The sequence below is a fragment of the Drosophila arizonae genome, chromosome 4 (genome assembly GCF_054131065.1).
Source record: "Drosophila arizonae isolate 15081-1271.41 chromosome 4, UAZ_ARI_1.0, whole genome shotgun sequence".
Lineage (NCBI taxonomy): Eukaryota > Metazoa > Arthropoda > Insecta > Diptera > Drosophilidae > Drosophila > Drosophila arizonae.
This window is the reverse complement of record NC_142924.1, coordinates 9,151,455-9,163,630: the sequence shown is the minus strand read 5'-3', so window position 1 is coordinate 9,163,630 and position 12,176 is coordinate 9,151,455. Positions and strand designations below refer to the sequence as shown.

The 12,176-nt window shown below is 42.8% G+C and overlaps 4 protein-coding genes and 2 non-coding genes across 7 annotated transcripts; 4 read left to right on the top strand and 2 right to left on the bottom strand.

Annotated features, from left to right (window-relative positions):
- The first annotated feature begins 45 nt into the window (after positions 1-45).
- On the top strand, positions 46-975 carry LOC108613897 (protein DPCD). Its single transcript, XM_018007671.2, has one exon. The coding sequence runs from the start codon at positions 46-48 to the stop codon at positions 937-939; it is 894 nt and encodes a 297-aa protein (XP_017863160.2). The 3' UTR covers positions 940-975.
- Positions 954-1,780, bottom strand: LOC108613898 (uncharacterized). Its single transcript, XM_018007672.2, has 2 exons — positions 1,652-1,780; positions 954-1,593 (listed from the first exon to the last, which is right to left on the bottom strand). The coding sequence occupies exons 1-2, from the start codon at positions 1,673-1,675 to the stop codon at positions 1,000-1,002; spliced, it is 618 nt and encodes a 205-aa protein (XP_017863161.1). The 5' UTR covers positions 1,676-1,780; the 3' UTR covers positions 954-999.
- A 21-nt stretch (positions 1,781-1,801) lies between these two features.
- On the bottom strand, positions 1,802-3,427 carry LOC108613893 (UPF0415 protein C7orf25 homolog). The gene is made up of 5 exons (XM_018007666.2): positions 3,289-3,427; positions 2,997-3,224; positions 2,611-2,937; positions 2,002-2,553; positions 1,802-1,942 (listed from the first exon to the last, which is right to left on the bottom strand). The coding sequence occupies exons 2-5, from the start codon at positions 3,144-3,146 to the stop codon at positions 1,865-1,867; spliced, it is 1,107 nt and encodes a 368-aa protein (XP_017863155.1). The 5' UTR covers positions 3,147-3,224; positions 3,289-3,427; the 3' UTR covers positions 1,802-1,864.
- Positions 3,295-9,885, top strand: Sf3b3 (splicing factor 3b subunit 3). Of its 2 annotated transcripts, XM_018007662.2 has the most exons (11): positions 3,295-3,435; positions 3,714-3,975; positions 4,242-4,607; positions 4,864-5,338; positions 5,405-5,739; positions 6,472-6,779; positions 7,013-8,990; positions 9,085-9,135; positions 9,311-9,374; positions 9,557-9,608; positions 9,679-9,885. In XM_018007662.2, the coding sequence occupies exons 2-7, from the start codon at positions 3,750-3,752 to the stop codon at positions 8,984-8,986; spliced, it is 3,684 nt and encodes a 1,227-aa protein (XP_017863151.1). In that variant the 5' UTR covers positions 3,295-3,435; positions 3,714-3,749; the 3' UTR covers positions 8,987-8,990; positions 9,085-9,135; positions 9,311-9,374; positions 9,557-9,608; positions 9,679-9,885. The 2 variants fall into 2 exon arrangements, with proteins under 2 accessions (XP_017863151.1, XP_089323993.1); XM_089467867.1 differs by lacking the exon at positions 3,295-3,435 and having other exon boundaries at positions 3,836-3,975; positions 4,222-4,607.
- On the top strand, positions 9,164-9,247 carry LOC149269089 (small nucleolar RNA Me28S-Gm3113). Its single transcript, XR_016270154.1, has one exon. It is a non-coding gene; the product is annotated as a small nucleolar RNA Me28S-Gm3113 (small nucleolar RNA).
- LOC149269088 (small nucleolar RNA Me28S-Cm788) lies at positions 9,410-9,485 on the top strand. The gene has a single exon (XR_016270150.1). It is a non-coding gene; the product is annotated as a small nucleolar RNA Me28S-Cm788 (small nucleolar RNA).
- Positions 9,886-12,176: the final 2,291 nt, after the last annotated feature.

Below are 12,176 nucleotides of genomic sequence, written 5' to 3'. Positions count from 1 at the left end.
TTTAAATAGCTTTAGATATTAAAATACAACTGCAAATGGTGAAATATGCGTATTTGTATGCCCTCATCGGCGGCCACGTCAACTTCGCTTTCTAGATTTTTGACAATATTCGAAACAAGTTGGCAGCCCCTGTCTATGTATTTTGCTTGTAAACAAAATGCCAAGCAGCTGACTACTGACAGCCCTGGTTGCCAGGGCAAAAAAAAAAAACAAAATGTGCTTTTGCGCCATCGATCAAATTCAGTTGTAGTTTGTTATTTTCACAAAATGTCGTATCAACATTGGTTAAATTATTTGCAGTCTGCTGAGAAAAACTCAATGATCAGCAATAAGCTGCGGAAGGTGCTCTACAAGTTCCCCGACGGTCAACAAATGGCTGAGGAGTACAATATGGATACGGGCGTAGTGCAACGACGAGCTTGGCGCAAATGCAAACAGCTAATGGGTGAACCCGAATGGGAAATTGAGCTTGGCGAAGAGCCACGCCAACTGAATTGGGCTGCTGCCAATAAGCAAAACACAGCTGGCGGTGGTGATGCGGACAACATATCTGGTGGAGAATTCACTGTGCGGGAGAGCAATACTGCTCCACTACTAACCAAACGTATTACCAAGAAAAACATTGAATGGCGCATACGCAATCTACCTTACCCTCTAAATGTGTACGATATTCGAGCAGATGCCGAGCAGCGCGCAATTATCGTACGCACAAATAATAAGAAATATTACAAAGTTATAAAAGTACCTGAATTGGATCGTTGCGGCGTACCGCCTGTCCAGGCCAATATAAGCGCTCATCATCAGTTCAACACACTCATCATAACCTACCAAAAACCCCCAATACTCTGCGAGATGGAGGCACAGGTTTTACTTCTGCTAAAGGACGTGGAGACTGAGACAGACGTGGACGATTTGTTAAAAGGATTGCTGGCTAAATAATAAAACTCAATATGTAAAATATGCATACAAACTAAACTATTTATTTTTAATTATCACAAGTTACTTTTGATTGCTCTCGGCCATGCCGACGTAGCTGGCCAGAGACGGAGCTGACGAGCTCGTAAACATGGTGTAATCAAATGTGGGTAACTCTAATGGAGTTAGTGAAGGCATCTCATTCTCTGAGCTGCGGTCAAGTGTGGACAGGCTATGGAACTCTTGACTTTCTGATTGAGGGTCGCTTTGGATCATGGTCTCCACTTTCAGTTCCACTAACGAAGGCGTCACTTTTCGTTCAATCGTCGAGGTGAACTTGGCATCAAAGTCCTGTACGGTTTTGTCGATGGCCTTGGCCACAGACTGGGCTGACCCTACTCCCTGCTCTGGCCGCAATGGTAGCATGGGACTTGTCTCCTTCAGCTGCACGAAGTCTTTCATCTTTGTGAGTCCATATTGTGTTTTACGCATCTCGATTTGCCGAAGCTTGCGCTGAAAGTCAAGCGTTAAGGTATCGAGCACTTCTTTCGATTTTGCCATTTGAACATTTTTGTATGCATCTTGTATGTAGATTAGAGAAGTCTCCAGAGCTTTTATGGCGTCTTCATAACGATGGTGGCGTATGAAGCGCTCTGAGCGACGTTCGTGGAAATGCGCCTGTACGTATTGATAAGGATGAAACACGACAGTTTTGAGATGAATTTCTTTTATTTACCAAATTTAGCGGTGCACAATCCATGTTTTCTCTTTTTGTTCTTGTTTACCTGCGCAGTACGTGAGCTGCTTGGCAACTCTGTATCACAGCTGGTCAACCGATAGCTAACAGCATATTATCGAAAAATACCTAACGAGTCAAATAACAATATTTTAAAATTAACCTTTTTTATGTACAAAGTTGTAATAAGTTAAAAATTTCTATTTAATTACTCTAGAGCGGCACAGCGTTCGCCTGTTTACCCTCAGTAAGCGCACGTGACGCATGAACAAAAACGGGCACATTTATGCCCTGAAAATAAAACAAATATTACGAACATCGAATTTAATCAAGGTAAAAATTACACTCACCTGCATTTTAGCCGATCTAACAAAAGCCTTATTTGATGTAACTGTAAATATTTTACGATCCATACCAAAACTAAATATCTTTAAGCTTCGCTCATTCACTTTAGCAGTAAAACGTATGTTCGAAAACTCCGGCGGTATTGTGTCGACATCCGGATACACTGTTACTCGTTTCATCAACTCTTCAGCGCGTTTACGCTCACCCGGTCCTCCCAGTACAGTGAGAATGTTTTGAAATGCATCGTTGGCCAATTGGCAACATACCAAGCGCTTGTCTTTAAATATTTTGTCGAGTATTGGTTTCACCGGAGATTCGCGTTCCTTTTCAGCCTGTTCAGTTAGAAGCGGCTCTTTGAACACGTAATTGCAGTCGCCATTCGAAAGAGCGCTCACATAAGCCAGCAAGGTAGTCACATCCAAGTTTAATTCATTTGACAAGGTGGCATACTGATCCAGATCCAAGTCAGGCTCTTCCAAGGAGGCAGTTTGTACTCCCATTTCTTTGAGCTCATCGTGCAACGAACTGTCTATTTTATTAGAGAAGTAAAAGACAATCTGAAAGAAAGTACCACTCTAAATAATTGAAAATGTAGTTAGAGGGATCATCATCACCTTGGGGCGTTGAAACATGCAGAAGTGCAGTTCACTGGCTTCCAGATAATCGCTTGCCTGATCCAAAACGCTGCGTGCACCAAAGCTGACGCAGCCTTTAGCAGCATCCTCGATAGATTTCGAGTTCCGAGCAATTACTTTTATCCATTTTAGGCCGTTATTCGCAACAATGTCTACACGTAGAGGACTCTCTCGCGATTCAAGCGTAAATACAGCATTTATATCCACGACTCCTTGCTGCAGACGCAAGGTTTTTATGAGAAATTCGTAGTTAACAAAGTTACTGCTTGTAATGTGATTCTCCTTTAAAGTCTTTGTGCGTATAACCTGTAATTAAATATGGGTTAGCTATAAATAAATGTTTCAGTTCATTCAAGCACTCGGACCTTTTCCAAGAATTTAAGTTCCTGTTCTATTTTCCTTTGCACTTTTGCTACTCCTGGAATGTCCTGAAATTCGACTAAAGATTTCTTGAGTTCCTCGCCCAGCCTGATTTTCTCATTGGCTTCTGCATATAGAGCATTATCCATTTCCATTGCCACCTGCTGAGCTTAAAAACTTTTCTGTTCGTATTTTAATATTATTGTCATCGGCCAGCTGATCGACTAGGGCTACTAAATGTATCGAAAATTAATGTTATCGAAATGAAAGAAACTCTGAGTGAGTGCTGTCAAATACCGCCCGCGTTTTCTTCCATCCACTTTTTCTTCACCGGTCAAGCCAAGCGGCAGCTCTGAAAATGACGCCGCTTGAGTGATGTGAAAAAATTTAATCCAAACGCATCATTATTAAAATGTGTTAATTCATTGAACAAAATAGCAAAAGGTAATTAACTAAGATATAATCTACTTAAATTTTGTAATATTTTAGTGGTATTTATGCACAATGTATCTCCAGAAATCAGAAATGTCTGTGCTTTGGTCGCATTTGAAGTGTGCAAAATTAAAAATTAAATGCTGCTTACTAAGCATCGTTAGGCGACACGACGTTTGTTACTGTGGCCTTGGTATTATTAAAGTAGTACATTACCGTTGAAATCTTAATATTGAACATCTAAGTTAAGTTGATCGTTTCTAACCTCAACATAAATCTTTTTTCTGCAGTGCAACTGTTTAGGCTGAAAATAGCTCTGCTTCAATATGTACTTGTATAATTTGACGCTCCAAAAGGGTACCGGCGTCACGCATGCCGTGCACGGAAATTTTTCAGGCGGTAAACAGCAGGAGGTGCTGCTGTCACGTGGCAAGTCGCTGGAACTGCTGCGACCCGATCCTAACACGGGCAAAGTTCACACGCTGATGTCGACGGAAATATTTGGTTGCATACGTGCGCTAATGGCCTTCCGTCTAACAGGCGGCACAAAAGGTTGGTATAATTTGTAATATCACGATTTTTAATATAATTTTATCTATGCACAAAACCCAATTGAGGCAACTTTGTTGGTTGTTCCCAGTTTGACCTTAGTGAACGTGTCTATGTGCGATAGTAATTTGACTTGACGTCGCATTTGCTATGACCCTTAACCACATGGCATGGCGAACTGAAACTTCGAGTTACAAGAACTTCTAACCTCAAAAAAGTACAGTTTCATTGCTTCCAATATAAAATCAGGTCTATTTGGCTTTTCATAGATTATATTGTCGTGGGATCAGATTCTGGACGCATTGTTATTTTGGAGTACATGCCCAGCAAGAATGCCTTGGAAAAAGTACATCAGGAGACCTTTGGAAAATCGGGCTGCCGCCGCATTGTGCCGGGACAGTACTTTGCCATTGATCCCAAGGGCCGTGCCGTGATGATTGGTGCTGTTGAGAAACAAAAGCTGGCCTACATCATGAACCGAGATACCCAGGCACGACTAACCATATCTTCACCTCTGGAGGCACACAAGTCCAACACCTTAACCTACCATATGGTGGGCGTGGACGTTGGCTTTGATAATCCCATGTTTGCTTGTCTGGAAATCGATTACGAGGAAGCTGACTTGGATCCATCAGGTAAATATATGTCTTATATAAGTTTCATTCTATTCTTTGGCGCTTTAATTCACAGTGCATATGGATAATAGACCATTGACATTGTTATGTACTTAGCGCTAGATAAATGTGACCACTGAACCATTGGTGCCGCTGTAATTACCTAGCTACACTTCACTGATTTGTGGTCCACATCCTATTTCATTTAATTACATTGTTTCTTGATTCCTCTTCTAACTTTGCACTAAACATTGTTTTCCTTTTTATTATTTTGTAGGGGATGCAGCTCAACGGACGCAACAGACGCTCACATTTTACGAACTTGATTTGGGCCTCAATCATGTTGTTCGCAAGTACTCTGAACCACTCGAAGAACACGCAAACTTCTTGGTTTCTGTGCCAGGTGGCAATGACGGACCCTCTGGCGTGCTTATTTGCTCTGAGAACTATCTGACCTACAAGAACTTGGGTGATCAGCATGATATACGTTGTCCCATACCTCGTAGACGCAATGATCTTGATGATCCTGAGCGGGGAATGATCTTTATATGCTCCGCAACTCATCGTACCAAGAGCATGTATTTCTTTCTGCTACAAACAGAGCAGGGCGATATATTCAAGATAACCCTTGAGACCGATGATGATGTGGTTTCCGAAATCAAGCTAAAGTACTTTGATACAGTGCCCCCTGCGACAGCGATGTGTGTGCTGAAGACTGGCTTTCTGTTTGTGGCCAGTGAATTTGGCAACCAGTAAGTGAAACAGGAAAGGAAGACATTTTCAGAGCGTTCTAACCCGTTTACTCTTTATATTTATAGTTACTTGTACCAAATAGCACATCTGGGCGATGATGATGATGAACCCGAATTCAGTTCTGCTATGCCACTGGAAGAGGGTGAAACATTCTTCTTCGCTCCACGTGCATTAAAGAATCTCGTTCTGGTCGATGAGTTGCCATCCTTTGCACCTATTATCACCTCCCAAGTGGCTGATTTGGCCAATGAGGATACGCCACAGTTGTATGTGCTGTGTGGGCGTGGACCGCGCTCCACACTCCGTGTACTGCGGCATGGTCTTGAAGTATCAGAGATGGCTGTCTCCGAGTTGCCCGGTAATCCGAATGCCGTGTGGACTGTCAAGAAACGCATTGACGGTGAGTCGATATCAAAGATTTCATTTGAGCTTTGCGCTTATCTATTAAGTTTAGGCCTTAAGTTTGCTAGCTTTGAAATATTTCTAATAACTCAACTGGTGCATTGATGATACAGAACACGATACCCCAAGATAAACAAATAATATTGCTATATATGTACAGGTTGTGCTATGATTGTTGATTTCAATTCTTAAAATATGTATGAAAGCGCTGCAATTTTGTGGCAACCATTAAATTGGCAGATATTTGATGCACGAGACTGAGAAACAGCAACAATCCTAGCCTATGTACCTGTATATAAACACGATCCAAAAGCCACAAGTTATCAACCACCAGTTCTCTCTTATTTCAGGCGCTTAAACACAGACGTCTACTGTTTGTTGTGTGACTATTGAACAGATATAAAATGCGAGTTATCCAATAGACTCGTGTATAATACTTATAATTTATATTTGTCTTTTGTGAAGCGATAGGTAAGGCAACATTACTGCAGCTCTTAAGTCAACAGATACTACAAAACAAATGCTACAAACCTTGATTATTTAATATTATAATTAAGACTTGACATTGAACATGATGTGATTACTTATCATCCGTGTTTCAAATGAACTTTACGTTGATTAGAACTTGATAACCTGATTATTCAATGTCACCAAATGCCCTTAAAATGCTATATATCCAAAGAATATTATACTGACGATCAAACTATTTTTGTTGTGCTCCTACTTTTAGACGAGTTTGATGCCTATATCATTGTCTCCTTCGTGAATGCTACACTGGTTCTGAGCATTGGCGAGACCGTCGAAGAAGTGACGGACAGTGGTTTTCTAGGCACTACGCCAACATTGTGTTGTGCTGCACTGGGAGACGATGCTCTGGTCCAAGTCTATCCAGATGGCATTCGTCATATACGCTCCGATAAGCGAGTGAATGAGTGGAAGGCGCCCGGCAAGAAATCCATCACAAAATGTGCTGTCAATCAACGTCAGGTGGTCATTACGCTCTCTGGTCGCGAGTTGGTCTACTTCGAAATGGATCCGGTAAGCATTTAATATAGACTATGTGACAGAAGAGAGTATTTAAGTACAGTCGATATATACCTATCTCTAATGTATTTAAATATGCTCGATACATTGCTCTGATGACAAAAACACGAAAAAGAACAATCATGTTGAGACACTTTGTGTCCTGCAGTGCTGAGCAATCATTAGACAATGCATGCATGCTAAGCCCGATTTATACAGATTACTAATTGGGAATAATTTACCAACAGACTGGTGAACTGAACGAGTATACGGAACGGTCGGAAATGCCTGCAGAGATCATGTGCATGGCTCTGGGCACGGTGCCAGAGGGCGAGCAGCGATCTTGGTTCTTAGCAGTTGGTCTGGCTGATAATACTGTGCGCATACTTTCTCTGGATCCCAATAATTGCCTCTCTCCGTGCTCTATGCAGGCGCTACCCTCGCCGGCCGAGTCGTTGTGTTTGGTCGAAATGGGTCATACGGAGAGTACCACCAATGCCGGTGCAGACGATGATGTGCCGGCACAACGCAGCGGCAGCAATAAGGGCACCATATATCTGAATATTGGATTAAGTAACGGTGTCTTACTGCGTACTGTGCTGGATCCTGTATCTGGCGATTTGGCGGATACCCGAACACGCTATTTGGGTTCGCGTCCGGTGAAACTGTTCCGCATCAAGATGCAAGGCGCTGAAGCCGTGTTGGCCATGTCTAGCCGCACCTGGTTGTCCTACTATCACCAGAATCGATTCCATTTGACACCGCTGTCGTATGAGACGCTAGAATATGCTTCAGGCTTCTCTAGCGAACAGTGTAGTGAGGGCATTGTGGCTATATCGACTAACACACTGCGTATCCTCGCTTTGGAGAAACTGGGCGCCGTTTTCAATCAGGTGGCCTTTCCATTGCAATTCACGCCGCGAGCCTTTGTCATACATCCGGATACGGGTCGCATGTTGATTGCTGAAACGGATCATAATGCGTACACCGAAGAAACGAAGAATGCGCGTAAGGAGCAAATGGCTGAGGAAATGCGTAGCGCTGCTGGCGAAGAGGAGCGCGAACTGGCCAGAGAAATGGCCAATGCCTTCATCAATGAGGTGCTGCCCGAGGATGTGTTCTCTGCACCCAAGGCAGGACTCGGCTTATGGGCTTCACAAATACGCTGCCTAGATGCCATGCACGGCCAAACAATGTTCACTGTGCCACTGACACAGAACGAGGCTATCATGTCTATGGCCATGCTTAAGTTCTCCGTTGCTGCTGATGGTCGCTATTATTTGGCAGTGGGCATTGCCAAGGATCTGCAGCTGAATCCGCGGATCTCGCAAGGTGGATGCATTGATATCTACAAAATTGATCCAACCTGCTCAGCGCTGGAATTTCTACATCGTACTGAGATCGAGGAGATACCCGGCGCATTGTGTGGTTTCCAGGGTCGCCTACTAGCAGGCTGTGGTCGCATGCTGCGCATCTATGATCTGGGCAAGAAGAAGATGCTGCGCAAGTGCGAGAATAAACACATTCCCTACCAGATTGTCAACATTCAAGCGATGGGCCACCGTGTCTATGTCTCTGATGTTCAGGAGTCTGTATTCTTCATACGCTATCGGCGCGCCGAGAATCAGCTCATCATATTCGCTGATGATACCCACCCGCGTTGGGTAACGGCTACAACTCTGTTGGATTATGATACCATTGCTATTGCTGATAAGTTTGGTAATCTGAGCATTCAACGCCTGCCGCATTCAGTCACCGATGATGTGGACGAAGATCCCACTGGCACGAAGTCGCTCTGGGATCGTGGATTGCTGTCGGGTGCCTCGCAGAAGTCTGAGAACATTTGCTCGTTCCATGTGGGAGAGATTATCATGTCGCTCCAGAAGGCCACTCTCATTCCCGGAGGCTCCGAAGCGCTCATCTATGCCACATTGAGCGGCACCGTTGGCGCTTTCGTGCCGTTCACTAGTCGTGAGGACTACGACTTCTTCCAGCACTTGGAGATGCACATGCGCAATGAAAACCCGCCCTTATGTGGTCGGGATCATCTCAGCTACCGCAGCTCATACTATCCTGTGAAGAACGTGCTGGACGGTGATCTCTGCGAACAGTATTTATCTATTGATGCAGTAAAGCAGAAGAGTATCGCGGGTGACATGTTCCGCACGCCCAATCAAATCTGTAAGAAGCTCGAGGACATACGCACACGCTATGCGTTCTAAATAGGTGAGTGTACAAATTATATTTGGATAGAACTTCTGTTAAATCACTTTGAGTAAATACGCATATACTTATTGCTTTCATTACTTGTTACTTGCAGTTGATTTTGAATGCTTAAGAGGACACCCAATTGGATCTTTTTATATTTAAGGTGAGTTTTCTCGATAGAAGCTTATGCAAATTTCTCTGTGATGAGCTAAGCTTTTACCTTGGGACACCTATGAATTGCCTTAATTAGTGTAATGTTATAAGTGCTGATAAATAATTAAACTACTATGAATTTACTTATGCAATTAATATTAATAGTTTTCCTTGTTCTATTGCAGTCTCATAAACAACTCAACCTTATATCAATTGGAGTCTTGGAACACATTTGCTATAGCTGAAAAGGTAATTAAATAGGGATTAAACTAGAAAGCAAACAAATAATCTACGATGATGTTTTTTTACATATGTTAGACTAATGAAATGATTTGATTGTAACTTAATTACTGAGTTCAAAGCTCAAATAAATATGATTTTAAAAGTAGACCTACGCCGTACTAAAATACATTTTTTTTTCTCTCTTGCAGCTATTTTGTGCTTCGGATTCTATGATTGGTTGACATCTAAAATATTTACTAGGTAAGGTTGAATATTAATTAAAATATATTTAAAACAGTTGCTTATCACTTGTTTCTCTTCTTCATTGCAGTTTAAATATCGAATTGGTAATGCTTAGACGTAGAATGCACATTAATACACACATACACAACCACTAAACGACTGCCTATTTATATTTATACTAGATTTAATTGTTGCATAAAGTCAACATTTGTGCATCATATTTAATTGCCACACTTCTGTAATTTAAGCCACAATATTACTCTAATAATAATAATAAATGTATACAAAGCACAAAGTGGGTCTTAATTTGCATGCGCTTATTAGCCATGTAGCTCGGTTCTTGGCCTTGTTTACCAGCATTCGCCACTCTGCCGCTGTGGCATGCCACGGATATCAGCTAAGCTAGAAGCATTTCTAGTTTCTCTCTACCCATCTCTCTGTGGTATGTGCGCAATATCAAATTGTTGTAATTTGTTATGTACCGAGTTATAAGCACAGTAGTTATGCAAATTACGTGCCTCTCCAGCTCTCGTTGTTGGCCCGGTGGCCCGGTGGTTGGCAAGCATCCGCAAAGTGTTCCACTTTGTGGCAAGTGGAAGGTGGACACCGACAGAGGGCAGGAGGGAGCGCGTGCAGCATAGTTGCATCAACTAGCTGGCGCTGCGCCATCTGGTTAAACGATTTATTAACTTCATTTCTAGATCATTAGATCGCATAACACGGACATTCATCACTTGTTTGCACTTTTTGCTGCAACACGCAAGTGTGCAACGAAAACAACAACAACCACAACTGCAGCGACTGCGACGTGAAGCTGCAGGCAGCCGCTACGCATGCAATTCACGCCACTTGCAGCTGCAGCCTGAGCATCGATCGCGCCACCGATAAGCGCAATCAACGCTTGGCGCAAACACTTGCCCACCACATGTAGCCCTAACACAGCCACGCCTACTTCGGATACCCTTTCCAAGTGGCGTTGCAGTTTCTGGAGACTTAAAAGGGTTTTTGGTCACTTCTTCGGCACTTTAAGAATCTTCAACTCCTCATAACTGGTGCACTCCGAAGCCCTTTGCTTGGCAGGACATTTGGTAGTCGACCTAGCTCAGCATTTGTCTGCGATGGGTGCGCCTGGATGCTGTTGCCATATCCATTTGCGGAATGCGTTCAGCGTTTGCACAGATGCCCAGTTGTAGATAAGGCAAATGCTTTGTCTGGACTGCGATGTCCTGTACCTGTATATGAGCTTTGCGCTGTTTGTTGTTGTTGTTGTTGTTGCTGTTGCTGCTGGGGCGTTGTTTGCTGCTATCAGCGCTGGGCGATCAACGATCTGAGCATCTGAATCGAACTCCGCTTGGGCTCTGCTGCAGCAGCTGAGCTAGATGCTTATCAAAAATGCCTCGCGTGATAAAATATTCGCATGAAAGAGCCAGAGACTGGAGATTGGGGACTGTAGAGCTTGTAACTTGGAGCTTGCAAATGGAAATGGGTGTTAACGCAGCAACTTTTCAGCTGTCCTCGTTGTTGGCTTGCGTGTAAGAATTTTCTGCGAATTCGCTGAGATTTTAATCGGTTAGCTGTCTGGCAGTCTGACTCGCTGTAGACATAGCCCGACACTTTCCCTGTAAATGAAATACTCATTTTCCGAGCATTTTCCAGTCACGTCGTTTCACAGTTAGCAACTTTATTAAAACTAACGGCAAGCCAAATAATTAAAACGCAGCACAGCAAAAACGCGAAGAGGAATCGCAAATTGCGGGCCATGTAATAAATAGAATCATCAGCCAGTCAGCCAGTCGGCTAGCTAGCCAGCCAGCCAGCCAGCCAGGCAGCGGCCGGTCAGAGCCAGACAGTTGAAGTCAGGGTCTCGGTTTGGGGCTGTCTAACCGCCATCATCATCATCATCATCATCATCAGCAGCAGCAGCAGCATGATCATTATCATGATCATGATCGTGTTCATTGGCAGTCGGAGCAGCATTATTTTAATTCACTTAGCAGCTTTGGACGTTGGACGTTTAGGCACAGCTGTGAGCCGGTCTGACTCTGCTCTCTTCGCCTGACAAACCAATTATACAGCATGGATTTCGATGTGCAAGTGTAGTTAGGCGAGAGGGGAGCGAAGGAGAGGAGGAGAGACTGAGGATCGGCATATAAGGTGCTTAGGAAAATAATAAGACAACTTGATTACGTTGAGGCAACTGAAAGAGATTAAAAGCTTCTTAGAAATTATAATTGAACTATTTAACGGAGTCTAAAGATAGCAAATGACTAAGATCGTTAGACATATATGTGTGTATATGTATATGTTTATATACAAGAAATTAAATAAATCTTTAAAAACTTAATGTAAATAATAATTAATATTAATAATCAAGTCGAGAATCTTTTATGGAGAAATTGACATAAATATTTTAAAAGGCACTCTGAATATGATATATTAGCGGAGAGCTGGGATCCATATGAGCTCATAAAAATGTCAGATCACTGAAAGCAAAAACTTTGATTTGTTAGCAATACCAATTAGTAGTTGAGAGTTATGCCAAAATGATATTTCAGTTAAAGCTCAAATTTTCTGCAGCTGACACAA

Coding starts and splice junctions, on each gene's coding strand:
- LOC108613897 (XM_018007671.2), top strand. CDS start 46: ATGCGTATTTGTATGCCCTCATCGGCGGCCACGTCAACTTCGCTTTCT.
- LOC108613898 (XM_018007672.2), bottom strand. CDS start 1,675: ATGGATTGTGCACCGCTAAATTTG. Junction 1,594..1,651: donor ATTGTGCACCGCTAAATTTG/GTAAATAAAAGA, acceptor CAATACGTACAG/GCGCATTTCCACGAACGTCG.
- LOC108613893 (XM_018007666.2), bottom strand. CDS start 3,146: ATGGAAATGGATAATGCTCTATATGCAGAAGCCAATGAGAAAATCAGG. Junction 2,554..2,610: donor GCATGTTTCAACGCCCCAAG/GTGATGATGATC, acceptor ACTTTCTTTCAG/ATTGTCTTTTACTTCTCTAA. Junction 1,943..2,001: donor TTAGATCGGCTAAAATGCAG/GTGAGTGTAATT, acceptor TTTTATTTTCAG/GGCATAAATGTGCCCGTTTT.
- Sf3b3 (XM_018007662.2), top strand. CDS start 3,750: ATGTACTTGTATAATTTGACGCTCCAAAAGGGTACCGGCGTCACGCAT. Junction 3,976..4,241: donor TCTAACAGGCGGCACAAAAG/GTTGGTATAATT, acceptor GGCTTTTCATAG/ATTATATTGTCGTGGGATCA. Junction 5,740..6,471: donor TGTCAAGAAACGCATTGACG/GTGAGTCGATAT, acceptor TCCTACTTTTAG/ACGAGTTTGATGCCTATATC.